The sequence below is a fragment of the Copadichromis virginalis genome, linkage group LG18 (genome assembly GCF_057382275.1).
Source record: "Copadichromis virginalis isolate Kocher_CV1m ecotype Utaka linkage group LG18, C_Virginalis_male_GT1.1, whole genome shotgun sequence".
NCBI lineage: Eukaryota > Metazoa > Chordata > Actinopteri > Cichliformes > Cichlidae > Copadichromis > Copadichromis virginalis.
In genome coordinates, this window is record NC_140635.1 from 19,509,127 (window position 1) to 19,536,018 (window position 26,892).

General features: G+C 43.3%; 1 protein-coding gene across 1 annotated transcript; it reads left to right on the forward strand.

Moving 5' to 3' along the window:
* The first annotated feature begins 216 nt into the window (after nt 1-216).
* On the forward strand, nt 217-26,406 carry bcl2b (BCL2 apoptosis regulator b). The gene is made up of 2 exons (XM_085439422.1): nt 217-1,358; nt 23,808-26,406. Exons 1-2 carry the CDS (start codon nt 810-812, stop codon nt 23,943-23,945), a joined length of 687 nt encoding a protein of 228 aa, XP_085295548.1. The 5' UTR covers nt 217-809; the 3' UTR covers nt 23,946-26,406.
* Nucleotides 26,407-26,892: the final 486 nt, after the last annotated feature.

Below are 26,892 nucleotides of genomic sequence, written 5' to 3' on the forward strand. Positions count from 1 at the left end.
CTAACCCTGTGATCTTTTAAGATTTCTGTCTTCGATCATAAAAAATATCTAAATCTTAAAAATATTCTTGTTTATATAATTTTCTGGGTAACGTGATCTGCCTTAAAACGAGGATGCAGTAATAATAATATGGCCTATAAATGGTTTGAGCGCAGTTCTTGGTGTGCACTTGGAGCAGCCAAAGGAAAGACTTTCCGCAGCTGACGTCAGGCATACCTCACTAAACAGTGCGGCCCACTAGCGGTGAGCAGGGAGCTGCTTCGGAGGATATGTGGAGCAATCGTGGAAGAGGACTCCAGTCCGACCTTGTCTGGCGCACAGTCCCGCGTCTGGTTCGTGCGTAAGGCTGCTAAAACAGTTGGCCGCCTTTAAAACCCCTTCAGGCGTGAACAACTTTGGCTTTCATTCATTTTTTTTTTAATCGCAACACATCCACGTCTGGGTGATGTGCACAGAAATAGAACAACACTACTCCCAACCTCTTCCGCATATTGGATTTCTATGCAAAGAGAAGGTCGCCAGTGTCCCTCCAAGGATTCGGGAAATGAAGACTGCTGCTGACACGGAACCAGCCTGTTTTGACTTCTAGTGCGTGTTTCTGTGCAGTTTTTTTTTCAAGGGATTTCCCCCGAGTTCACGAGTAAAGTATCTCCTCTCTGTGTGGGATCATTCGCTGCATTACCTATTTGAATACAGCCCCAGCTTTTTGGACGAGCCTGTGCAGAGCATTGTACAGTGCACACATTTGGTCAAAATGCATTTTATTTAGGATAACCACTGGATATACAAAGTGCCAAATTTGAGCCGGAATGGAGAACGAGTATAATCGCAATATTGTGGAAAAGTATATCTGCCATAAACTCTCCAAGCGGGGGTTCGTGTGGGGATTTCGCGTTGTCCAAGAAGAAGATGCTGCTAATAACGGATCGATAACTGACCCTCCACCGACTTTGGTCCACCGGTGCCGAGAAGCCAGCACCGGGCCTGACGGCGAGAGCAACACCCACCTCTGCAGACGGCTCCCACAGTCCGACCCACACGCAGGCATCCACAGAGTCCTGCGCGAGGCTGGAGATGAACTTGAAAGACTGTATCAGCCGGACTTCACGGAGATGTCGCGGCAGCTGCATCTCACCTCCGCCACGGCGCAGAGGAGGTTCGCCGAGGTGATAGACGAACTGTTCCGGGACGGGGTGAACTGGGGCCGGATTATTGCTTTCTTCGAGTTTGGGGGCACTGTGTGCGTGGAGTGCGCTTCCAACGAGGGGATGTCATCCCAGGTGGACAACATCGCAGACTGGATGACGGAGTATTTAAATGGACCTCTTAACAGCTGGATACAAGATAACGGGGGATGGGTATGTCTGATTCCGTGTAGTTGAGCGCTTTGCAGCAGTGTGCCAAGGGGTCGCAAAAGTCCTCTTTTAACTGTGATTAAAAGGAATTTCAGTGACTTAGTTCGGTCAGTGTAGGCCTACATGTTTGACTGAGCTGAAAAGTGCATTTTGATCTGGCTTAACGGGGCTCAATATCGAAACCACATGTGTAGCTGATCATTAAAAAAAGAAAAGTCCCTTTTAGGGTGATCTCGTGACGCACGTCAGGCAGCGAGCGAGATGAACGGCTTTACTTTACTTGCTCTAACTGGCTGATCTCGTTGACTGTTAAACTTACTCGACCAATCAAACAGCGGTTTCTCTATCACACCTCCCGACGCGTCTCTATAAAAAACCCGCCCTGTCATTTGTAGAAGCAGAGGCAGAGCTGTCATTGGAGCACAGAGGTTATTATCTAAGGGGAAGTAAAAGCTTAGTTATAAAAAGAAACAGGATTGTGTGTGTGGTGTTGGAGAGAGAGGGCATTTCACCATCCACCTGTATCTGAATCTTCATGCAGGAAAGTGCTTCAGTCCCGCTGTCACGTGAGGCATTGCAGGCCCTCATTCTTGCAGAAGGGAGGAGGTCAGACACATGTCAGCAAAGAGCAAACTATTGAATTAATGTGTTTAGGCCTCTGGGCATAACTGGACAGGGTTCAGCTTATCAGAGGCCTGGCTGAATGCATGCCCACACTGAATCTGAAACAAGCATGCATTGTCATATTAATTTTTCAGGTTTTTATTACAGCTGCAAACCCTCCTGCAAAAAAAAAAAGGGGGGGGGGGTGCTGTGCACCTCAGTAGCCACCAAAACTGACTTGCAATGAATTAACCTTTAATTAGCCGAGGTGCTCTTAATGAGAGCATAACGTTTGCACTGCCTGGTTATCTTAGCTGGAAGGTATCATAAAAACGGGGCGTGTGTTGAGTGGGCTTATCAATGATTCATATCGAATGTTTCATCTCAAAGGATTAGACCGTTTAACATTCCCCTTGAGTCTGCCTTGCCCCTGGAGGTGGCAGGTTGTGCCACATATCAAAGGGAGGCAACAGAGGGAGGGCCCTCCAAGAACACAGAGTGCTAATCTGCAGCCACTGTGTTTAACATGCCGTCCTCTGTTTGCATCTTGGTTGGGACTCTTTTGTCTGCCTTTTTCAGACCTGTGCCTTGAAGCTGGCGCAGACTGGGGCCGCAGAGATGCCTGCTCGGGGTCTCTGGAGCCCACTGTAGAATAATGTAGGTCATCATAGTTTGGGTTTTACAGCTGGGCGGAGATGACTGTATCTCTACATCCACTGGAGACAGAGAGAGAGAGAGAGAGAGAGAGAGAGCAAGAGCACAGTTCTTTAATCCAAAGGATTATTTAGGATTATTTGAAAGCATATGTCTGCAGTATAGGGAATGAATAACCTCATCCAATTAGTTTTAAGCTCAAAGTAAGCTCTAAAACAGTTTAATCCTGAATATGTTAGTGTTGGCTCAGTTTCTGTTGTAGCTTCCGCATATGCAGCCATGCACCGGTGTTGATTTATATTCATCTGAACGGGTGTCAGGTAGGGAATTTCCTGAGGTGTTATTGCATGACCTTTAATAACTGACGTTGCAAACACAGCGTTGTCTGTACTCTGGATTGGGTTTGTGAAAACTGGCTTTGCAGATGTTGAAATGTAATAAAAGTCAACTGTGTTTTCAGTCTGTGAAACAAAGCTGGGGGTTTTTTGCTATGTTTTGTCTTCTCCGGAGCCAAAACGGCGGCCTGTTATACACTGACGTGTTTGTGTTTTTGTATGTTTTTGAGAATGTCTGCTAAACATCGGGTTGATTTTGTACTGGCCTCTTCCTGAATTATGAATTCACAGAGGATATGCAGAGACTGTTAATCAGATATCTCTCAACAGGGATCTCAAGGGCATAGAGGGGATTTTTAGAGATGTTTTAGATCATGGAAACCTGTCCAGAGGGTCAGGGTTAGCAACATTGATTTAAACATTTCTTTTCATTATTTTCAGTTTTTTAGTCGCGCAAGTTCTTAATTTTCTTTTAATAAATTTAAAAAAAAAAAAAATTTTTTACAAGAGGTGAAATTTCAGGTAGGGGGAGTGTATAAATGAGCCTATGAAGTACAAAAAAAGGGGGGAGAAAGGATGTGACCTCAGTTTCCTCATTTGTAGCTGCAGAGCTCAGTGGGGACTAAACAATGGCTGCCACTGTTTGCAAATGATCTGGTATCCATTATGTTTTATTGTGAAAGCTTTGCATTGCTGCAATGAGACACATGTGCTACATTTCTGCATTAACCTCACCTGGGTCACCTGTTTTCTAAGGAACATTCACGTGCCGGGTGGCTGTAGCAGAGGAATGAGGATAAAACAGGTTTCACAAATCAGTCGTTTCTCATGAGCTCACTGTCGTTTGTTATAGTGTTCGACCTGATAATTCTAAATAAAACTTTTTAAATGGCATTTACACATCTTCCAAACAATGAAGACACTCGGTAAACACGGCTAAATGTGTGTTTAGACAGGTTGCATTTATGGTCACTTACCCTGTCCATTGTGTTATTGTGTGGAAGAGGTGAGTGCTGTGTTTTCCACCATTCTAAAAACAAAGGTGGGTGGCTAATCAGCCTATCACTGACATTTTGACATGTAAGAGTGGTGTGGAAACAGCTTTCTATCAGCCACCCTCTGTTTCCTATTGTTTTTGAGACAATTTAAGCCCAAAATAGTGTGAACGGTACCCACTAATCATTGTTGAGTCTAAGTGTTGCGAGTGAGTCAAATACACATTTAGTTCGGCGAAAATCTTCCCTTTAAAAAACTGACAAAGCAGTGACTGTGTTTGCAAAATCTCAGCTGAGGGGCCAAATGGCTCCCATTCAGCACAGATTGCTTCCCACACCCCGGGATGTGACACACCGTCCTTTCATTGTCCCTAACATTCAGTTAGAAACTCGGCCTTTTTGTTGACAGAAATTGCACTCAATCAGGGAACGATTGCATTTAGGCTGCAGACTCACCCACACGTGGCGCACCTGTGTTTATTTGCAGGCGCTTGCAGTAAATACCAAGTGATTGAACAAAGTGGCAGACGGCGTCCGAGTTCCGAAATTACATACTTGACCTCAGACGCTTGACTGGCTGAGAGGGCGGCACGGAGCGAAATGCCAAATTGTGCTTCAAGAGAAAAACAGCAGTTTCATAACTGGAGGTTAACCAAGAGCAGTGTCAGATATGATGTTGAGAAATGATTTTTCTTTATCTTTGTTGTTTTTAGTCACGCTCTAAAGATGGCATTGCTTCTTGGTCTTTCTCAACAACCCTAATTTGAATTCTCCCTAAAAAAAAAAGTGTTTGTGCTGTTATGGATGAATCTCACTGTTCTTGCAGTCTTCCCTGTGGCCACCAGTAGGTCAAAGTGATCTCTTACCCTTTGAAAACAGCACTATTTTTGATGGATTTGCACCAAGTCATTGTGCAGACATTCAGCTGTTGAAGCCACAGAAGAATAATGATCATGGCCTCTCCTGTAGTTGCACAATGTCATAAAATTGGGTCCACACATTCATCAGAGGGAACTGCCATGATTTTGTGCTCCCTGTATTTACTGCTAAGTTGTGGAAATATTCCTCAGATATGCTAACGTGCCTCTAAATCCTTGCTTTTCTATAACAAGTGAGAGGAAGGAGTTAAATCACTGAAAAACCTTCTTTCTTTTTTTAAGCCCCAAACAGTGAGATCAGGTGTCTGTGGAATGCTGCTAACCAGGTGGTCTATTTTCTGTGTCTCCCAGGTGTGTGTGTGTGTGTTATGAAAGACAATGTGCGTTTGGGTTGGGTCCATCCTGTGGGGGTTTCCCAGAGCACAGGGACCAGCATGTTGCTATGGTATAGCAGGCATCTGGCTACGGCGCCTTGCTGAGGCTGAGTGGATGTGGGACAGCAAGGAAGTCATTAATCTCCATCTAGGTGACGTTTCGGCAGAGTAGAGACAAAAACCCAGGAAAAGAAACCAAACAAACAAACTAAATCACAAAGGAGGCACATGCAGCCATTCATAGGAGAGCAAAAGAAATTCTCGACCAGGTCTCACTTACATCCAATTTGCGTCTCCTAGATGCAAACTCAGCCTGCTAAACGCAAGTCAATACTAATCAGGGCGCCATTCAGGAACTGTTTCAGCTATGCTTCTTTTAGCTTTGAGCTCTTTTTCTAACACAAAGATGTCTATGTTGATGGTGAACGCAGCGCTGCCTCTGAGGACACATGCTTTACAGCGTAATGAGCTCTGTAAGTCATGACTGACTTACATCCACTCTGAGCTAGTATTCCCTTCTTGTCATGCGGCGTGCTGTCACACTCAGTTACACCCTTTTTTTCATCCATTAATTTGTAGCTGTTTATCAGTTTTTGGTCTCTCATTACTGTGTGAACGCTGCCTTCTAGTTCTGAGCAATCAGACCGAGGAATAAATGATTACTTGCGCAAATAGCATTTTAGGCTTTCTCCCTCCCACCCCGTCAATTAACACTGTCATTCTACAGCTGGAGACGCAACAAAAATGTAAATAGCAAACAAAGAAACAAACTAAATAAGAATCAGCTTGGAGATTTTGACAACAACTTTACCGTTGGATGTGTTTGAGCTCTGTAATGGAGACTGTGCACCACAAAGGAGCTTAATGTGGCAAGAGGCAGCCAAGATTTTCCCCTGTACTGTACCCCTTTTGCTTGGGAGGCCTCGGTTGCTCACCATCTGCCACTGTGTTTACACCCATCAGCACAGCATCTGTAATCTCAGGAACATTTCCTACAGACGTGGGCTGCTGCGGGCCGCAGCTCTCTCAATCAGTCCAACAAGAACATTTTTCTTCCAGCAATCTCTTCGCTATCTGCGTCTCAAAGACGTTTGAGCCAAGCATTTAGTCCCGTGTGTGGATTTAAGAAGCACTGAATCTCTTTTCATTTTGATGTCTATTCAGCTTCAGATTATACTCTTTTGCCCGCAGTAAGTCACATGCACTCCATCTTCACCTTTCCAACCACGCTGGATGTCTCATTGCCGTTTACGGCATGATTGCAGGCCACAAATCCTGTTCTGTTGCACTTGCAGGGGATATGCTTTGCGTCTTTCCGCAACATACCTTTACCCCAGAGACCCTCCACCCCATCCTGTGCTGTAGTTATTTCTGGGCCTTCTTGGGAGAGCTGGCAGAATGTCTGCTGGGAAACAGGGGCTGTAAATAAAAAACGGACACAACCTGGATTTTTTCCTGAGTGTCCAGCTCTTTTAGTTGGATAGTCATGTCAGTGGACCATGAACATAAGCTAACATCAGTGTTTTTTCTTTATTTTGTACTCTTTGTGTTGGACTTCTAGGATTACGCGAGTTTACAGATTGAAAGTTGAGAATTCATCCATATTACTGTTTCCTTTTGATCCCTTTTGCTCAAATAAGCAGTCACCTCAACCTTCTAAGCTCCTGTTTTATGAGGGACAAGTGCTTGAGCTAAGCGCTACCATCCCACTGAGAGGATACGCTGATAAATAATATATGGAGCAGATAAACTTGGACACTAAATGGATGTCCCGAAAGCTTTATGAGCTCCAGCTGAGAGATTATATCCTCTTTCCCCTCCTCTTTTTTCCCTCATCCTCTTCCTCCCTCTTACCCCCACCACATGAGACGTATTAACTTGCACACATACACGTGCCCAAACACACTAATACCCAGAGACCTGGTTTTCAGTGTCAGGTAACGTTCCAGATCCCTGAAAAATGCAGGGACATGCGAGAGGCCTCTAAATATAGAAGCATTACCATCACTGCTCTTGTGTGGTCTTCTAATTGTCATGTTACGCGTAAATCCCTGCCCTGTGTGCCTCTGTGATAGCGTCACATCACGAACCCACCGCCGTCCTCCATGGAAAAAATGTCCTAATGAACCATTTGAGATGGCAGATAAAAGAGTTTTCCACCTTTCCTGTCACGGTGGGAGCCGGATAATGAGAAGCCTATTGAGACGCAAGTTGACTTTGCCACTAGGCACACCCTTGCAAGCAGCGCAGCATATCAATATAGGGCAAGGTTAAATGGTTCCTCCCATTGTCTAGCTACTGTAGATATTTTTGGGTCAAACCCCCAAAAGGCTTAAAAAGAGATTTGATGTTTTCAGTTAATTTCTAGGGCAGCAATATCCACTGTCATTTGAAGTCTAGTATGTCTCCTCACAAAGACAAAGCCTGTTGAACAGGTAGTGGATTGTCTTAGGTTTCCCCAATGAATGGCAGCTTTCACTGTGAATTAATTCCAGCCTGAGAATCTAAGATCTGAACTACAGATGTAGTTTCTGGATCTGAAAAGCGAAGCAATCCCAGGAGTTCGTCTCGTTCTTTTGGCTGCTCACTTTTAGAGGTCACCACAGCAGATCATCTACCTCCGTTGTTCACCCTATTCCTAGCATCCTCTTCTGTCACACCAACCCTCTGCATCTCCTCTTTCACTACATCCATCCCTTCTGTCTGCTTCGTTACACTTAAGCCAACAGCGAAATAGTTTCCATCAGTCCAACAGGGGCTGTCTCTTCTGGTTCTATTGAGGTTTTGAAGGTTTTGATTCAATTCAGTCCAAATCAAATCAGTTTTATTTATAAGCACCAAATCACAACAACAGTTGCCTTAAGGTGCTTTATATTGTAAAGTAAAAACCCTACAATAATGTAGAGACAACCCCGACAACCAGACGAACAGCCTATGAGTAAGCACTTGACGATAGTGGAAAGGAAAAACTCCCTTTTAATAGGAAGTAACCTCTAGCAGAACCAGGCTGAACCGGGCAGCTATCTGCCACGACCAGTTGGGGGTGAGGGGAGGAAGACAAGACAAAGACATGCTGCAGAAGATGTTTCACTTTGATGTTAACATTTTTATTTTTGGTGACAATCACAGTGACAAAGCCCTAGTCACGCAGACCTACAGACCAGCCGTCTGGCAGCCTCTGGATGTAAGTGATTGCTAGAGGTTGATGGGAGTTTATGGGAAAATGATTGTGAAAGTCCCTGTCACATGGACCTAGAGACTGGTCAGTGTCATCCCCACCACCACAACCACACAGACACAGACAACCACAAAACCTCCTTGGTCTCACGATGGTCTAAACCCAGCTCACGTTTCCTATTAGTGGGTGAACAATCCAACGCTTGGTCCCAAGCATATTGGTTCATGTCGGTTCAGTTGCCCATAGTTTGCATGAAGTGACAGATTTGTCTACAAATACTGAATAGCTACACTCCAAGCAGTAGTAAATCTGTGAAAAGTACAACACAATCCGGGAATGAAGAAGGTTTGCATCCAAAGTAAAAGTTGTGCCTAACAGTCACCAGGAGTTTTTTTTGTGCAACAACTGATCTGAGCCATCGACTACAGTAACCATAGCCAACCGACGAGAGAATACAAATTTTTCACTAGCAATCGATGATTGTCACATCCAATATGGCGGCCAACTCTTGAATGTGACCATGTTGTCACGTGAGATTACTCGGTACAAGTCTATGACAAAACAGCCCTCAGCTCTCTCAGCCTCTGACATCAACAAACCTTCTCCTGATGAGTTTTTGAGCTAAATCGCTAGTTTCATTTTCTATTGAATAAATCACTGAGTCAATTCAATAAACTATGATCATTATTTGAGTCAGAAGGGAGGAATATTCATGGTATGCTCATTGTCTCATAATATTCGCAACCCAGCCCAATCCACCCCTCAATCATCACATCAGGTTTCAACACACTGCCAAAAAAGACACTCAGTACAAGGCTTCGTATCAGGACTCACCAGTGAGTGACGTCACGCTCTTTTATATTGTTTATGATCTAAACACAGGTATACAAAAAAGAAAAACGTGACTTTTTTCTCTAGCAACAATTACTGCTAATGCTAGCAAGCTGAGTTAGGAAGTACGTTATGTCCATTGTATGGGTTATATTACAATTTCCCTCACCAAAGCTGAAGCACAGAGGACAGGTTGTTAGTACAAATTACCAAGCAGAAGGTCACATTACGTAAGAAAGCTGCTTTTAAAATGTCCCAAAAAGAACCAACGCCATAAACACAGCAGAGAGGAAATTAGGCAGAAAGCCCCAAAGTATTTCTGTACCAGGCTGTAAACATGTTTACCTGCTCGAAAGTTGGGTTTTTTAGCATGAGAGTCAGAAGCAACTGACTTCCCCTGTAAGGCGTCCTCAAATAGCGATTCGACCTGCAGTTTATGAAATTTCACTTTAAGATTATGAGACCAATTTTTTTTTATCAGTTTTATTGATTTTGGGGCAGAGAAAGCAGCAGCAAAGACTAAAGCGATAATTAACAGCATTTCGGTGAAGCAGCAAAACAGGCTGCAAATGCAATACAAATTTAGCAGACAGAAAGCAGGATTAGCATCGGTCTTTACTCATATTTCCGGCGTCTAAGGAGTGTAAACTGAACGCTCGTGATGCAAGGTTGATGGGAGCAAATGAAGAGTAAAGGAGCAGGTTGCAAAACCAAAACAGTGAGCTTAAATGTTCCATAGTGGCAATGGTAACTGCAAAGTTAGACAGTAAAATCTCAACCTTTCAAATCCCACGCAGCCATTTACTCTGCTATTGATGCAAAAAACATGGAAAAGTGTACGTTTAAAACAAAAGCGAAACTATCTCCATGGCTAGCTGCTAATTTGTGGTTCAGGGTAAATTGACCTTTTAAGGCTTAAAGCATTGATATCCACACACGTACAGGCAAATATAGAAGCGGATGTGCTAGTGGAAATCAATTATTTGCTGTCAACAAAATGGCTGTGTACACACTCACGGGCATATACATACACACATACACTGTGGCACATCAGTGTGTACACAAAGAAGCGGATGTGGTAGTGTGAATCAATAATGCTGTGTTGTCACAGGGTGACATGTGAGCCATGGCAGGGAGCAGATGGCCTCGGGGTGCCTAGCTTCCTGTTAGCCATGCCATACAGCCTCAACGCACACAAGCTCGTGCACGCTCACACAGACACCACAACCATCTCCACTGGGATTTCCCCCGGCGCAGCTAGCTACACCACTGGCCATTACCAAACAGCATGCCATTATTGACTCTTCTCTGAACTGTTGAGTACTCGCTCTTCCAAAAATGACAACAGCCAGATAATGGTAAATAGATTTCTCTGCCTCGTCTGTGGAGGTCTGGAGTAAATAATTCTGTGCACCCCATCTCTAAACATGATTTTTGGCATGAGAGCAACTATCCCACAGGAAATCTGATCTGTTTCAGTCGACATCGAGTGAGGTCAGCCGATGCTTGGAAATCTATTTGACTACGGGTTATAGATTCAGCATTTCCAATGGTTTGCAATGGTTCTCTGAGCAGAGCCTCAATTAACTCAGCAGACCAGCAGCTGTGAATGTCAGATTGTATGTGCATGTGATTAATCAAAATGCATCCTGAAGGAGAGTGTCTCTGTGGAAAGACCTGGGTGAGATCTTTTAGCACATTTTTAAAAATGTTTTAAATTTCCTGACTCCTTTCAGCTGGTGTGCGAGCTCTCCCTATTGGCACAGCTCATACAGCACCACCCTGCTGCAATCGCCTTTGATGGCGACTGATTAGGTTTGAAGTGCAGAGAAAACTATAAACCCATGACGCTTGGAAGATAAAAAGCTTTTCCAAGAGAGCATTGTTCTGGCTTCTACATATTGTTTCAGAGTCTCCATCCTAAATTCTCTTGACATCTTCTCAAATCTACAATCACCTTCTGTCAGGATGCTGCAGCTGGCGCGGAATATTACAGCTGCGTGCTACTTTTGACACAGATATCTCGCCGGTAGGGGCAAACCCACTATTGCCAAGGCGTTATGTTGCAGCAATTTCACAGAATCTACTCTGCCTCTACGTTTAATTGGTTGTTGGGCTGTCATTACATCTTGAAATACTGACAGATACTTCAAAGAAAACATGAAGAAATGAATACCGTAGTAGTGACAGTGATTCCTTTTCTTCCTAGGGATTTTATTTCATGTTTTTTGCTATTTCTTTTGACAATACAGTGACGATTTATGTCTGTGTATGTTCTAAGGATGCACTCATTTGATGACTTATGCCAGAGCAAACTTTTATGGTGCCAAGATTTAGTGGTGACAGGCTTCATTTTGCTTTTATAGTGAGGTTTTAACTCCCGTCTAGACGAGGTTCATGTCGGCAAATCTAACCACTAGAAGTTTAATCAACTCTGCAAATTGACTTGTAAACTGCCTAATTTATTGCTCACATTTGAAGTCAGTTGGCGGTTGGACTGATGCACGAAGAAATAAGTACAGATGTGTTTCTTTTTTTGTTCTTTTTTTTAATCAGCTGAATTTCAGCAGGCACTATTTGATCAGCCAACTCATTTTCTGATACCACCAAACCCATCACGCTCAGACCCCCTGATCGCCAATGTTTTCCAGATTTGAATTATAATGAGTCCACATTCCTGTACTTCATGGAGGACAGGAGATTAAAAAATATTCCTGGGTAAAAAAAATTTTTTAAAGCCTGGACTTCAGAAGGTGTCTTTGATCAGAAGGTGAGGCTAACAGGGTTCTGGAGGAGGAGGAGGAGGAGGAGGATGAGGACAGATGGAAGGGCATGAAATAAGAGGAGGCTTATAAAGCTATAAAAAAAGGCATTCCTATCTCTTACGGCCTCATCTGCTGCAGCCAGGTTGAGACGGAGAGGGTAATATCTGGAGCAGCCACCGTGGTTTAAAGCCCAAAGAATAATGACGCTAATAGAATTCAAGCTGTTAAATACAAAGAAGGAGATTTAGGAGACTAAGGTCAATCCAAAGTTACAGAGCACACTTGGATGAAATTGCTTGTTAAAGTCATCTGACTCAACAATCATCTGATCCTCAGCTGATCCATCTGCTGACTTTAAAGCAGAGGAATTTACTCGTGAAACATCCACATGGGCATTACATATCCCGAAACCTAAAAATACATACTGTACATGTGGAAAATCGCTGGACCTATATTGCATGTTTGCTTTTGTTTTTCTCCCGCATTATTTAACATCCAGCTTTGGTGCAGTATCTTATTCTTGCAGTGCAGTTTCAAGACAAGCCAGCTCACAGTAGGCAGGCACCGAACCCCATTAATGACATTTTCCATGGATTAGTCCAGAGAGAAACAGAAACTCTCCTCCATTATGAAATTGACATATGCCTCATTAGTTTTCTGTGCATTTTCACTCCAGACTTTCACTGTCACAATAGGCAACTTATTATCATTCATCGGGTAGGCTGTGCTTGTTTCCCTTTGGTCTTTACGTACAGACAGGGAAGGTCACACAGCTCTGAATGAGCCAAGCTGCTCAAGATAGTTCAAACAATGCGTCTTTTAAAAGCACGCCCTAGCTCTCTGCAAGGTCTTTGTGAGTCATGCTGAGTTTAGAGCAATGAAAAGTAAAAGGAGAAAGAAAAAAGAACAGAAGTAATGTCCACCTCTGCTCTTTGCCTGCTTGATTGGGCTTTCGTTGAGTAATTATTTTCTGAGAAGGATTTAGCCGAAGCTTTTTCATTACATAATTCAAAGGGTTTGCTGTAGCCGTGTTTCTCGCAGCTGACTTGGTTCAACTCGAGGCTCATTCCTTCTCATATCGAGCCTCTCGGGCAAACGCGCGCACACACAAGCGGGGTTGTTTGTTTCCACACATCAATGCATTCCACTCATTCCTCTCCCCCAGCCTGGATGAAAATCAGCTGGTTGCCTGAGAGAGGTCAATGAACTTTCCCCCAGTGTTCCCGTCCTGAGAGGAAAGAGAGTGGAATTCTTTCTTTCACTTATTGTTTTTAGAGCTGACGCTCATGATACGGCCTCTGCTCTCAGATTGTCTGAGTGGAAGTGAAATTGCATAAGAATAATAATCATTGCTTTCCTTTCGCCCCCCTAAATAAAATGACCTCATCGTCCATGTTTAGAGAAGTTTTGTCATGCATCTCTGAGCTTTAACTCTCAGCCTGTGGGAAATATGCTTTCCTTCCCTTATCGGCTTTTGCTTTGTCTCCCCACATGATTTTTCTTCTTTCTTTCTTTTAACCCCCTCTTCTTGAAGTAACACTGTAAAGTGAACATCCTGCTTTTAGAACCACACGGAAAGGAAAATGAAATAAAAGGAAAATGTGTTTACCTCAACAAGACACATTTCACATTTTCTGTGTTTTTTTCTGTTCTAATTAGATTGAGCAGAGCTGGAGACGGGTTCTGAGAGGCAGTGTCACATTTCTGCGCACCAATCAGGGCCTTGCAGTACTTTAATCAAAATGCAGCAAGAGCTGAATTGTTTGTTTATGAACTGTTTATTTTTATTGTTAAAGAGAAAGGAATCGGCAGTATTTCCCGCAGGCTTTAAGTCTAAGAAGTGACAGCATACTGTATGTAGCTGTGCTTTCCACCACCGGCAGTGAATACCTTCTCTGTGACTTTGTGGAAAGTTTTCAGTGCTTTTTCAGCTCCATTCTCCTCCACTTCAAAGCCGTTTCCTGAGGGAGCCGTACCTCAAGCGGATGATTGTTTTCTCTGACATTATCGGACATCTGAGATGCTCAATCTGCTGCTCTCTGTTCTCCTCACAGCATGCCCCGTCCCAGACTCTGGCCTCTCTCATTTACATGGCCAACACGGGGAACCCAGCTACACCTGAAACCTGGCCCAGTGTTCTCTAATCACGTAAACCGCTCTGGTATCTTGTTGCCAAAACTGACAAGCTTTCATTTAGGGGCCGACTGAAACAGGAGACCACGGGAGGCCCTGGGTGTCTAGCTTTGATCTTCTAATACTTTCTCCTTCACTGACACGTTTAATTCTCTATTAGATGATGTTACACTTGACTTGTTTACCCGTGCTTCCTAAATTACAACTTGGTGTTTCATCAAAGGAAAAATAACATCACATTCCCTCTAAAACTTGCCTTTTTATGGTCTGCCTCCTCTTATACTAGGGGCTAAGATTTAGGAGTCGCTTAATGGTTCAAAACAAATACAAATCTCTTAGTTACAGTCTCTAACCAACTGTGGCTCTCCCCTGCTGCTCCCCCTCCCTTTCTCCACGGTATTAGTATGACTACATGTTTGGCTTGCCTCGAGTCTTTCCTAGTTACCCGAACAGACTCTGTGATTTAGCCATGCTTGGCTCTACCACAGAGAAGTCATAGTCTCATACTAGACAGTGATGTCATTCCTGCACCGTCTAAGCACAAAAAGTGACTTAATGCTAACTACGCCATAGAGGTCCTTTACACCGCCTATCACTGCTGTCTGAAAAGCCCCTTTCTGAACATTGGGATTATGTAATTCTGTTACATCAGGGGCTCGACACAAAGAAGCTGCACACACAAGACCACAGTGACTGAAAGCAGAGCGCATTATTTCAGATGGCTCCATTTTTTGGGGAGGGGGGTCAAGTTCAGAACAATTAGTCACCACACACGTGTCACGTGAAGTTTGAAGCCCTGCTGCAGATGGTGTTCCCGCACGTCCCGCTCATTACTCCATATACAGTAGTCATTTTTAGCTGGGATTAGGCAGCCACTATTTTTGGAGTGGCTTTCTAAGAGGTTGGTTGTGTGCTCTCAAGGTCTAAAGGGGTCGGCAGATCTGACTTTTAAGGCTTGAAGCGGCGCTGCCTTCGTCACAGGAAATGGGCCTCTCCCATGGACTTGTGGGGAAGCAATAGGCCACCTTGGAATCTGTTGCTTCCCACGGTCTCTATCAGGACTTCCCATCTGAACTAATCAGTGATAGTTCAACAGTTGAAATTGGAACTGCAGGGGCTCTCATGCTCTCCTAGAGTAAGAGGTGCTTTGGTTCCAGAGAGCGGCAAATACAAAGCTTACTCAAAGCCGATAGAGTCATTTGAATAGTGGAAAGCTTTGCCTCTGTCTAATCATTAACCTACACCTACCTTGCCTTTTGTTCCATTGAGGCCTTCTGCATGTTTTAAATGCCACTTTCACTTACAAAGTGGGTCTTTATGCAAGTCCACTTTAACAGTCCTGTGAGTGCAACATTTGGACAACACGACCTGGGATGGAAAGACTCACATAGTGTAAAAAAGAAAAGCACCACAGTTTATTGGCCTGCGTGCTGCTTACATGGATTTGGGTGTGCTATGCACAGCTTCCTTGACAAGAACACAGACCACTTAGACTCCCAAGTGGCAGACATCCTGTCTTTACTAAAAAGCCACTGCAGCCAGGTTTAATGCACTTCAAGCACACCCACACACGTGGACGATGACTCAGCTGCCCCTTTTCATCCTCTGCGCTCTCACTCGTCATCTGTGGCCTTTTAAATGGAGCGAGCAGCAGAGATGAGACGTGTTTTATTAGATCGGGAAGCCCTGAACTAGGGGCTAGGATGAAGCCTCTCGTTATTTATAGCTGCACAGCAGTTGCGTTCTCTCTATCTGGCAGGACTCTGTCACTTCCTCCTCCGTGGTAGGCCGGATGCGCTCAGTGCAGACATCCTCAGACGAGGCAGACATCCTCATTTAGCTGCATTGTATCTATTTGAGGGCTCCTTTGTGCTTTGGTTTGGGATGCTATGAAGGATTTTGAATCAAATGTTCAAGGTCAAACCACAAGACTGGCTCATTTTAAAGAATGAAAAAAAAAAAACCTCTATTGACTGAGCTGCAGAGGTTTATTGTGAGGGGGGGGGAAAGGATTGTCTCTCTGTGGCTTTCCCTTAGCTTTGATGTCTCTTTGCTTTACATGTAAAAGTGATTGATTGTGTATAATACACTTTGAGCTTAGGTGTAGTCTGCTGATAAACCCTGGGTGCAGGGGGAAAGCTAGTGCAGTCTGCTTCTATGCACTTGCCTTCAGTCTTCTGAGACTGCAAGGTTACCCTGTCCTTCATTTCATGTTGGATCAAAGCTGTTCAGTAAAAAAAAATCAATAGTCTCAACAAGAATCAAGGAGTACATAACTGATCAGTCAAGGCCATGCAATGCTTGTCAATTCAAAATCTGTTTATATTTCCCCAAAATCCTCTGAATATTTTCCCCCCTGTACAAATTGGAATTGCTTTACCGTGGTTTTGCACCTCCTCCTTCTCTTCATTGATGGGATTAAAAAAACCTCAAGTTTATTGAAGCATTACATATCTTCAGAGAAACCAAAGTCTCCTGTGTAAAGTTCTGTTTCTCATTTATCTGGTAAGTTTAGACAATGAATAATGGAGACAATAAAAAAAAACAGTGTCACGAGGAGTGTGGGTGATTTACTGCCGATCACATTTCATGTTCCAGTGGAGAAGGCTGACTCCCACGGGAGCGGGAGCTGTTTTGTAAACACACAAATGCTGCAGCCGCTGTTGCTGATGCAAATTTGAATATTTATGAGCCTTTGGGGTAGCATCCGACGTCAAAATTGTTTCTCTCTTTACGCTTGACTCGAACGTAATGACTGCGGAAGGTATGAAACCTGAGTTTGCAGTGAAGCTCAAGCGGGGGGCATATTAAAAAAGGTTTCCAATTTCCCTTGTACTGTGTCATGATCCCGCTCTGTCGGGCCAATTCTGTATTCTATGGCTTCCATATTGGCTGGCCATTTCAAAGGATGGCAATTCATTTGTAAAAGCGCGTGGACAGTCAATAACGCTCTTCACTTTCAAAGTTTACTCAAGCTTCTTACACAAGCTTCGGGGAGTCTTTCTCACCAAAATAATATTCAGTTTAAGGTGAGGTTAGTGGAGCTGCTTGCACAAACTGAATAAAGTTTCTATTTTCTTTTTTACTGCCTTCATTGCTTAATTAACTGTCTTTGGGTGTATAATTGTACCTTACAATATAAAACATCTTGATTTGGTCCCAATAAATAAAACTGAATTCAAGAGTATTTAATTCAATTGTGCACTCCTAAGCACTCCAAGCTAAGAAAAACGGGGAGGGTTGCATCAGGAATGGCATCGCACACAAATAGTCGGGGCAAATCAAAACACGTGGATCATTAAAAACATAAAATAAAATAAAATGGATGTAGCCCCTGTGTCATAATCAGCCTGCTCCAGGTTTTGTTTTAAAGCCTCAAATTGAGCATTTTGGCCATTGTCTTCTTGGTCTTTTGGAACCAGTGACAGCTGAGGCATGGATCTGACTGAGGAATTGAAGACGTTCAACTCAGATGCGTAATTGGCTTTTTAAAAATTATTATTTTTACTAAATACAGGGCCAAAATTAACAAAAGTAACATTATAATGTGTTAAATAAGGGTTCACACTGGTGACTGAGACCATAAACTCATCATGTAACTGTTCACCGACATCATAAATCAAGTCAGAAGTAGGTCATTGACTCATAAACTTTAACATAATCTGGATGTTTTAGAGTCGCCCCCTGGTGCCCACCTGGAAGAATGCAGGTTTAAAGCAAACACCTCGCTGGCTTTAATTTTTCAGACTCAAAGGATGTCAAACATCACAGTCTGTTATGTACAGATGTGGCAGTCTGCAATGGAAGATGCTCAGGCTGACTTCAAAATGATGATTATTATTAATGACATTCAAAGCTAGCCAATGATAAATGACCATTAGTGACAGTTTGTTAATTTTATAGACTGCTGCAAAACCAAAGCAATTTTTTTTATAAGCGACTCATCAGTTAGGTATCTTTTGTCACTGCATACGTATGTCCTTTGTTTCAAAGAAGCAAGTGTTATTGTTACTCGGGCTGATCCACTAAATACTTGCGCATTGATTGGGCTGGATTTGTACAGCTCGACATCCCACTTTGTCACGCTGGACTGCGAGGCTGTGGTTTCCATGTATTGCAGTATTGTCACAGGGCAGTGAAGGGCTCAGTGTCCTCAGCTCCAAGCTGTTTGCTGCTGCTGACACAGGGGATTCAACGGGTAATGAGTACTGCAACAAACTCCTCCGTCATCTGATTTTTGGTCAATGGATGCCACTCTGGAGAATTGATCGAAGCTGACCTTGTTCCAGGACAAGCGCTTGCAGTACTGTCACTGTCATGATGTCTGACCTGTTTATTTTTATTATTATTTTTCAGATGTTTTGAATCTGTATATGCGCTCGCACTCATGAAATAATAATGCACCCACATGAAAGAGAGCGATATAAGTGTATATTTTGATCAAAACAGATCTATTATGAGAAAATAATGCCTTCCTTGCATTTTTTCTCCCATACCCCTCCACCCCTGAAATGGGAGTTTTGTTTGACTTTAATTAGCAGTGGAGAGTCTGCAAAAGGCTAATTTAAAAAATGAAAGAAGGGCAGCAGGAGCAGCATATGTAATTTTATAAGTACGCTACTATGTGAACGCTTAGGAAATAAACAGAGCGTGGGGAGAAGCTCAGTTCAGAGGTGAATATAGCAGTGAAGCCACAACGGGCACTTTAATTACAAGTTGAACTTTAACCTACATCCCTTTCTCTCAGTCACAGTCTGCCCGCAATTATCCAGAGAAGATTCCCAAAACAGAGACAGTTGTCTAATCATTATTCTGTTTTGGCAAAGTGCTGCTTGCGGTTTTATCGGAGCTAGTCAAGCACACAAGATCACTCATTATCTTCCACAGAAGCTGCAGGATCGTTCCCAAAAGTTTGTGTCAGTGTGTGGGGTGTGATACCCAAAGGATCTGGCAAATGTTTGGTATTTCCCGTTGCCCATAAGATAACGTAAAGCCATCCGAAGAAGACAGCTGTGTAAAATCTCTTTGTGTCCATGAGAAAGACACTGAGCAAAACCCAGAGGTGTAAATCATGTGAAAAACAAATCAGAGGTCAAGGATAGACTCTCTCCCGCTGGTGGGAAAAGCAAATTGTGTGTGAAGCTTCCAGCCTGGGTAACCGTGACACTCATGCAGTCAGTCGCCACCCCTCTGCTGCATATGGGAGACTCAAGTCCTCACCGCTCAGTCGAACTCTTTTGCTCTGTATGTAATTCTCAACAGGATTCATTGTTTGCAGTAAAAATGAAGGCAGGGTGTGTGTAAACCTGGCTAGGCATTTTCCCATTGACTCCAGGGTCTCTGTAGGCTGGGGGTGACCTTTTAAAAGCCACTGATCGAAAAAATTAATACTGTAGAGAACTGCAGCCTGGACTTTTATTTCCCAGATGCACACCTGCTGCTGATGGCAGATGGCTTTGCTGCGGGGCAAATATGAGCTTTTGGGGATTATGAAGTCTTTTGTTGGCCGTGTTTTTTTGTGCTCTCTTGTCCCTGTCAACTTCCTGTGTCCTCTTTCCCACCTGCTTATCATTATTTTTCTGTAAAGACTCCGCTTTTCAGAATGACAGTCAACACAACAACAGAAATGGGGCCAAAACACAAAGTGCCAAGGTTTGTTTTTCCACACTGCTCACATGTTTGTGGCAGCGCTGTTCGCTAATGCGGGGATGAAAAAGTTCCAGGAGCTGAAGTGGAGCATGCCTCAGTCTCATGATATCCACCTGACACCCCCACCCCCCTCCTGCTTTCCAGCTCTCCCCTGAGTCAACCTGGAGTTATTACCACCCATGCCCTTGTGGGATTCTTTTAAACATCCATCACAGCTCGTATGAACCTCTTATTATAATTGCCAGCTTTTGTTTCAGACTTAAATAGATGATAATCTATGGCGACTGTCTGGGACATATCAAGGACACACATGAGTTTGCCATTTTGTTGAGCTTTGCTAGTGGCTGGTCACATGCGCGCCTTGCTGCTGGCTGGAGTTACAGTTTCAGCAAACTGTTATTTTCCAGGCGTAGGTGAGGAAAAACACACAATGGTGTTTTTGCCAATCAGCACATTTCCTTCGGCTTAGAGGTGTGACTGAAGAGCTTGCTCGCTTATTAATACCTGTATCCTGGAGAGGGAGACGGGTGTCATCGTTCAAAAGCAGAGACTGTTCAGAGCGCTCCAAAATAAAAAATGCTCCCTGACATTTTGCTTTCCACACTACCAGCAAGGCTCCAGGGATGATGGCGGCAGTTGGTACACTGCTTTAGCCCAGACTGAAATATCTCAAAAACATTTGCATGGACTGCCATGAAATTTAGGACAGATACTCATGATGCCCAGAGGATAAATGTGTCAACACTTACAGGATAGATGAACACAGAGTTTTGGATTACATAGATTACATGGACTGTATGTGAAAGATGGACATAGCTCGATTTTAACACTATGACTGCCACCATCTTGTTTTGTGTGTCGTTGTTTGTGTGTTTGGAGCTGATTGTTTCATTGTATTTGGATGACAGGGTGAATAGGTGAGAAGTAAGAAGTTTATTCTAGCAAGCTAGCTTAGCAAAGTGCAAGTATGGACTATTTGGGTGTGTTAGGTACCTGCTGCTAAGTGACTATACAGTCAAATTAATGAATTAATAGCACAGCAAGCCAAAAATAATTTTCAGACTGCTTGCATTGGTGTGTTATCTGCAGCAGCCATGCCTTAAATTTAAGCCTTAATATTTCTGTTTCTGTTTGGTGAAGACCTGGAAAACCAGCTTCAGCTCTACTTTATGTTAACAGCCTGGCGTTAGATGGTTATGCTACGGTCACACTTGGGAAAACAGCAGTCGGAGAACGTGGCATGACTAAAATTATTGTGACTATTTGCACTGAACTTTTTGAAATATTTGCTTTAAAGATGGTGAGCAGGTCTGTGACTACTCCGAGTCAGTTGGCATTTGGCAACTTTGAATACAACCAGTTGAAAACCAGCTGAGTCGAGTTCCCTATTGCAAAGAGACGCATCACAGATAAGTTGCGCTCAGCACCACAGACTAATCTCAGACTGATTCCTACCTGTTGGCAATTTGTCTGGGATTATAAATAATTAGCAAACCTTCACCAGTCGGTTGAGTGAGACTACAATTGTCTGGGGACAATTTGTTTCCAACCAAGCAATCTAAGCAATCCCCTAGCAATCTAAAGAGGTCAGTTTAGGGTGCTGAACTCTGGGCCTCTAGTGTCAAACTCCAGTCCTTAAGGGCCGGTGTCTTCAAGCTTTTACATGTGTCCCTGCTGCAACACACCTGAATAAAATTAGTAGGTCATTAGCAAGACTATAGAACTTGACTGCATGCTGAGGTGGCAATTCAGCCATTTGAATCCTGTTACAGCAGCTCATGAATAAATGAACATGGTGCAATAAAAGTACTTTTAAAAGTACATTTTTCCAACACATGCATTCTGAGTGCCATTCTGATTTCACTCTAGTGTGATGCAACCAGTAAGCATCACACCATAGCTTTACCAATTTGAGTGAGTATACTTTTTGAAATTAGCATTTAGCTAATTTATAAGAGCCTTACAGTTTCACCGAGCTGTTAGCATTCCCCTAGACTACTGTCTCTAGCCCGGGGGTGTAGTTTAAAACGCCCAGCTGCAACAAAGAGAATGCTGTGTGGTAAAAGATATTGCCGGGTGATTTACGGAACACAGTGTGTTTTGACATCAGAGGGCCCAGAAAAAAAACTGCTGATCCTTCCTCCCCTCTGTCACCAGCCCCCAGCCTCAGGAATGCCACAGGACAGGAAGGGAAGCAGGAAATGCTTTTGTCTCCGTACAGCAGTTCAGAATAGATGCCTCCTTTTTTTAGTCCTGTGTGGGCTTTTTGTTTGATAAAAAGGAAGCTGTGTATTAAAACGTGACACTAGCGAAAGAGAGTATAATGAATCTTCTACTAGATCAAGGTCAAAAAAACATGTATTCCGATAAAAGTAACACAAAGCATAATTACTGTAGGTAAATTGACTTAAAACCAGACAGATTAAAATAGACTGGTAATAGATCCCCATGGGAACTGACACAATAATGTTGTAGTGAATCAAACTTAACAATTCACCATTGTTCACAGATCTGATCAAATTACAGATAGAGACTTCAAGAGATGGAGACTTCAAAGGAGATCAGATGTACAGCTTCACAACACACCTTCTAATGTGGTCAGCCTCATAACAAAAGAAAAATATTCAATAGGAGGTGTCCCCTAGAGCTCCCTAAAATTTCCTCTATTGTCGTTTGGTTCAAGATAATCTGCTGTGTGTGCGTGTGTGTGTGTGTCTGTCTGTGTGTGGGAGAGCATTTAGCTTAGCACCATTACTTCCTGTCCAGCTGTTCCTGCTGTCACCGCTTTTAAGCAGATGTCTGTATTTCCTCATCTAAGACACGCAGCCACGGTCTTTTCTGCACAGATGCTCCTCGTGTACGCTCACGTTTTTAACTGGCCTCCTTTAAAACTCCTCTTAGCGGCAGAAAGCTGAACCCACTGAGACACCGTGAGCAGCTTTAATATATTCGTGCTTGAGCACTGGAGTGTTCATCCGCGTGCTAGAGAAAGAAAAAAATGTTGCGAATGGGCCTTTTTGGGTGATTCCTGTGTTTGGGTAGTATGTGTTTCCGAGTGGGTTGTGTCATTGTGCATGAAAAGCGTAGGAGGGTGTGAGAGCCGATGAACAGTAGTGGATCTGCCTGCAGCATAAGTGTAATGACATTCTTTTCCCACCCATGTTTGGTATCAGCCAAGGGATTTACATTTTAAAGGGTCATTTCACCCAAATTAGAAAAAAAAAATCATATTTACCAAGTTTTTTTTCCTATAAAATCTATGTTCAATACATGGAAGTGAATGAAACTTATCTTATTATTAAAACAAATGAAACCAAAACTACAGGCAGGAAAATGAGATATTAAATATGGCCTGCAGTGTTTTGTGTTTTTCTTGTAATCACACAAATTCCAGGAAGAAGATCAAAGACATCAATGAATTATTCCTTTAAGTGATGCATGTGTAGCCAACCTTCAAGTATGCCTTATTTGTTTGTGCCTCTTACCCACAACTTTTTCTTGTAAAGAAACGATTAGATAATCCCGAATAAACTGCAGAGCATGCTGAAGCATCCTCGGGGAAGATACTGAACCCTGAGTTAGCCCTGATGCACTCATTGGAGTGTGAATGTTAGAAAAGGCACTTAGTCAGTGCTATACGATAGAGTGAATGATGGCTGTCATAAAAACTGCTTTGAGTGCTCAATTAGAGTAGAAAAGCGCTATATAAATATCAATCCATATTGCTGCTAGCATGAAAGCTGTAGATTATTTTAAGACAGCTTCACGTGGACTTCCACATATCAGTCAATCGATGTCTTTCAGGCGACTGCTAAAAATAGTCCTCATCAAATGCAGGGTTAACCCCTGTTTGAGCAGCGTTCGGTTAAAACCTGCACTGACCGGCTGTTTAAGGCAGTTGCTGACCCTTCTTTTAAGGTAGAATGATTTATTTGTGACTCATGTCTCCTTTAAGAACTATGAGATGCAAACCTTATTTAAGAACTTGAAAAGTATTCATGCGAAGGTAACCATGTTATTCAGAAGCCTAATCAGTTGTCTCTGTCTCTCATCTCAGGATGCATTTGTGGAGCTGTACGACAGACAGAGGGACTCCGTCTTCAGTTGCTCCTGGCCCTCCATCAAGACAGTTTTCGGCTTGGCTGCGCTCGGAGCGGCCAGCCTCACCATCGGAGCATACCTTACACAAAAGTGAACAAGGCCTCTTTTCAATCAGCTCGACTTTTTTCATCTCAGCATCTTCCTCCTCTTTTTCCTGGTGCCTCTCCTTCTTTTTTTCCCCCCTCCCTGCACCTTTTTTAAAGATGCCCCTGACCCCTCAGAGACAACCTTCAGACTCTTCTGAATCTCTTCAAAGCCTCTCCCAGAAAAAACTCCCTCTTCCCTGCCTCTTCGTGTCAAAACATCCACAAATCAAAACAACTGAAGAAACCAGAGGCGAAACCCACAGAGCAAAGGATGCATTTTAGATGGAATCGCACTAAGCTGACTACAACAGCGGAGAAACGAGGAGTGCATGTTTTTGCCTTTGCTTTTTTTCGGTTTCTTTTTGCTCGTCCTGCTTCTCTAGGAGTTATAGCATGAACGTTGAGTGTTAGTTTAGACGTCGCATGTGTAGGTCCTCGGTTTGGAGGCCTTCGTGGTGGTAGTGGTGGCGGTAGGATGTAGGGTGGGGGGGTGCAAGGATGATGGTGACGATGATGCCAGGGAGGGCGAGGCCTCAGCCTCGACCCCGGCTCTTTAGGGTGAAGGACCCCATTTGAACTGTGGACTCCAGTTACCCCCACAAGTCGTCTTTCAAAGGACTTCCTCCAAACAGCAGCTGCTTAGAATGTGTAATGGAAACAGCTCGCTACAACCAGCGCAGTGTGTGTCTACTGCTTTCACCCCTCAGACCGCTCCAGTGAACTCTGAGCACACACTGCTCCATTATGCTCTCCCTGGCCTGTGATGGAGGACAGGCTGCTAGAAGACTGAGCTCTTTTGCAGCGCTTTGAAAGCTTCTGTGTTGGGTTTAAACTTTTGCAGCAAACCGAATCGAATAGTTTGCATGTGGAGTGTTTTAGAAAAAAATATGCAAAAGAAGCCTGAAAGATGAACGAGAGATGTGCAGCACAGCATAAAAGAAAGAGGCAGAAGTAGAATAAACCCTGTAGTAGGGTTCCTGCTGCATAAACAGTTTTAAGAGTGCATTCCTGACACACTCCTTTTCTAAAATCACTGCCCTACAAATTATAAATAATCACAGCTCGTACTATTAGCACACAACATGGTTTATTTTTTAAATTTGCTTTTACTGTCGAATGGGCTCGCTCAGGTTTCAGACCTCGCCCCGGCTGAGGTCTCACAGTGGCTCGGTATTGCCACAGAATGAACTCTGAACCGAAGGCAGTTTCTCGCAAATGACTGAGGAGATGCCAGCAGCAAAGCCAGGGGGTCCCATGTGTGAAACCTGAGATGTCCCCTCTCTCCAGCCTGCAAATGCATCCCAAATCATTGATTGGTTCCTTTCAGCCTGTTTTTGTAATCGATGTTTGTCTTGTGTTACAGTCCGACTGCAAATTTGGAAGCACTCAAGGCCTCCAAAATACTGCGTTGTACAGCAAGTCACTTGTGGAAAACCTTTTCTTTTCTTTTTTTTCTTTAAATTTCTCTATCACTAAAACTCTTCAGCTTCTTTGTCGTTGCATGGATGAAAGACACGATGTCTTAACACAATGCATATCTGCTACGCGTAACCATATTTATAACAGAACAGGCAAGAAATAGCAACAAAGAGGTAGCATTTTTCTATTTATTCAGAGGTACCAGATCACAGATTTTTTAACAGTTTCTTCTAAGGAATCACACTGTAACAATGTTATTTCCTGGCTGCTATTATAACAAGAAAAAAAAAGACATGTTTTAAAAAGTGATTTTTTTCCCCGTTTTGTATTATCATCGGCTTAAGGCTGCTATACTGTTGATTTTACTCACAGCTTAAACTGCCACAATTTTTCAGTATAGTATCCTAGAGAGCTGGAAACCAAAGTTAACTTGTATTAATCTTTCATTTCAAAAGGAAAAAAAAATGAAGAAAAAAATACATAATAGCTAAAAGGAGAAAACACTTTGCTTCAGTTCACTGAGAGTCTGTCCAGTGAGGTTTTGTGATCTCTCTGTGGAGGGTTTGTCTTGTGTTACTGTACTATATTAGCCTAACTTTTGTCAGCCTTGTGCTCCAATGATAACTCAGTGCTTATCTGTAAAAAATGTTGACCTACCAGACCTAAACCGTGTCTCAGCTCTCACGTTAAAACCACCCAGTTTTCATTACAACAGCTCACAGTGTGATTTGTGATGTGTGTATGAGCGTGTGTGTATGAGTGTGTGTGTGTGTGTGTGTGTAAGAAACTGAGGGTGCTATGAGCAGGAATAGGAAGACTTTAACAGCAATATACTGTAATTTTTATACTCTGTGCATATATGAATGTAGCACTATGGTTTCCGTGCTGTTTTATGTCTATAATCGCAAAACTGTAGCACTTAAAAGAAAAAGGAAAAAAAAAGAAAAGTGAATTGTGTTTCTGTTGTTTACTGCTATATCCACGATAAGCTAGTGGGATCATATTGTTCCTAATAAACCAGATTTTTCTCCAGCAGATGCAGAAGTCCGAGTTGATGCTGCTTTGGTGTCTTATTGATTCCTGTCTTGGTGTCGGAGCCAGTCAGCAAACAGAATAAGAGAGATGTTTTAGGTGAAGAGCCGTGCTCTTTTGATTATCTGTTATCCATCACGGCTCTGCTCAGCTCTGCTCTGCATAAAGCCTGGCTGTGTCAACGTGACAGTCTCCTTGTGAAGGACTGTGCAGAAGAAGCAGCAGCCGCACCCCATCAGACATCAAAGCTGTCCCCAAACACTGCAGTTGTCAGCCTCCCTCCTCTGCTCCATACGCCGCTAAACACGAGTGCAAAAACCCCAAATGCCCTGCGGCCAGGTTTTTGTACACCCCCTGCCTCTGTTCTGATCACACTTGTCTTCAAAGGCTATGGCGCCCGGGCTGTTCGGTGGAATTTGTGAAAAGCATTATGCAGTAAAACTAATGTTGAAAGAGTTGAGTGGGCGCGAGAAAATGAGGGGCGAGGAGCAAAAGAGAGCGGTG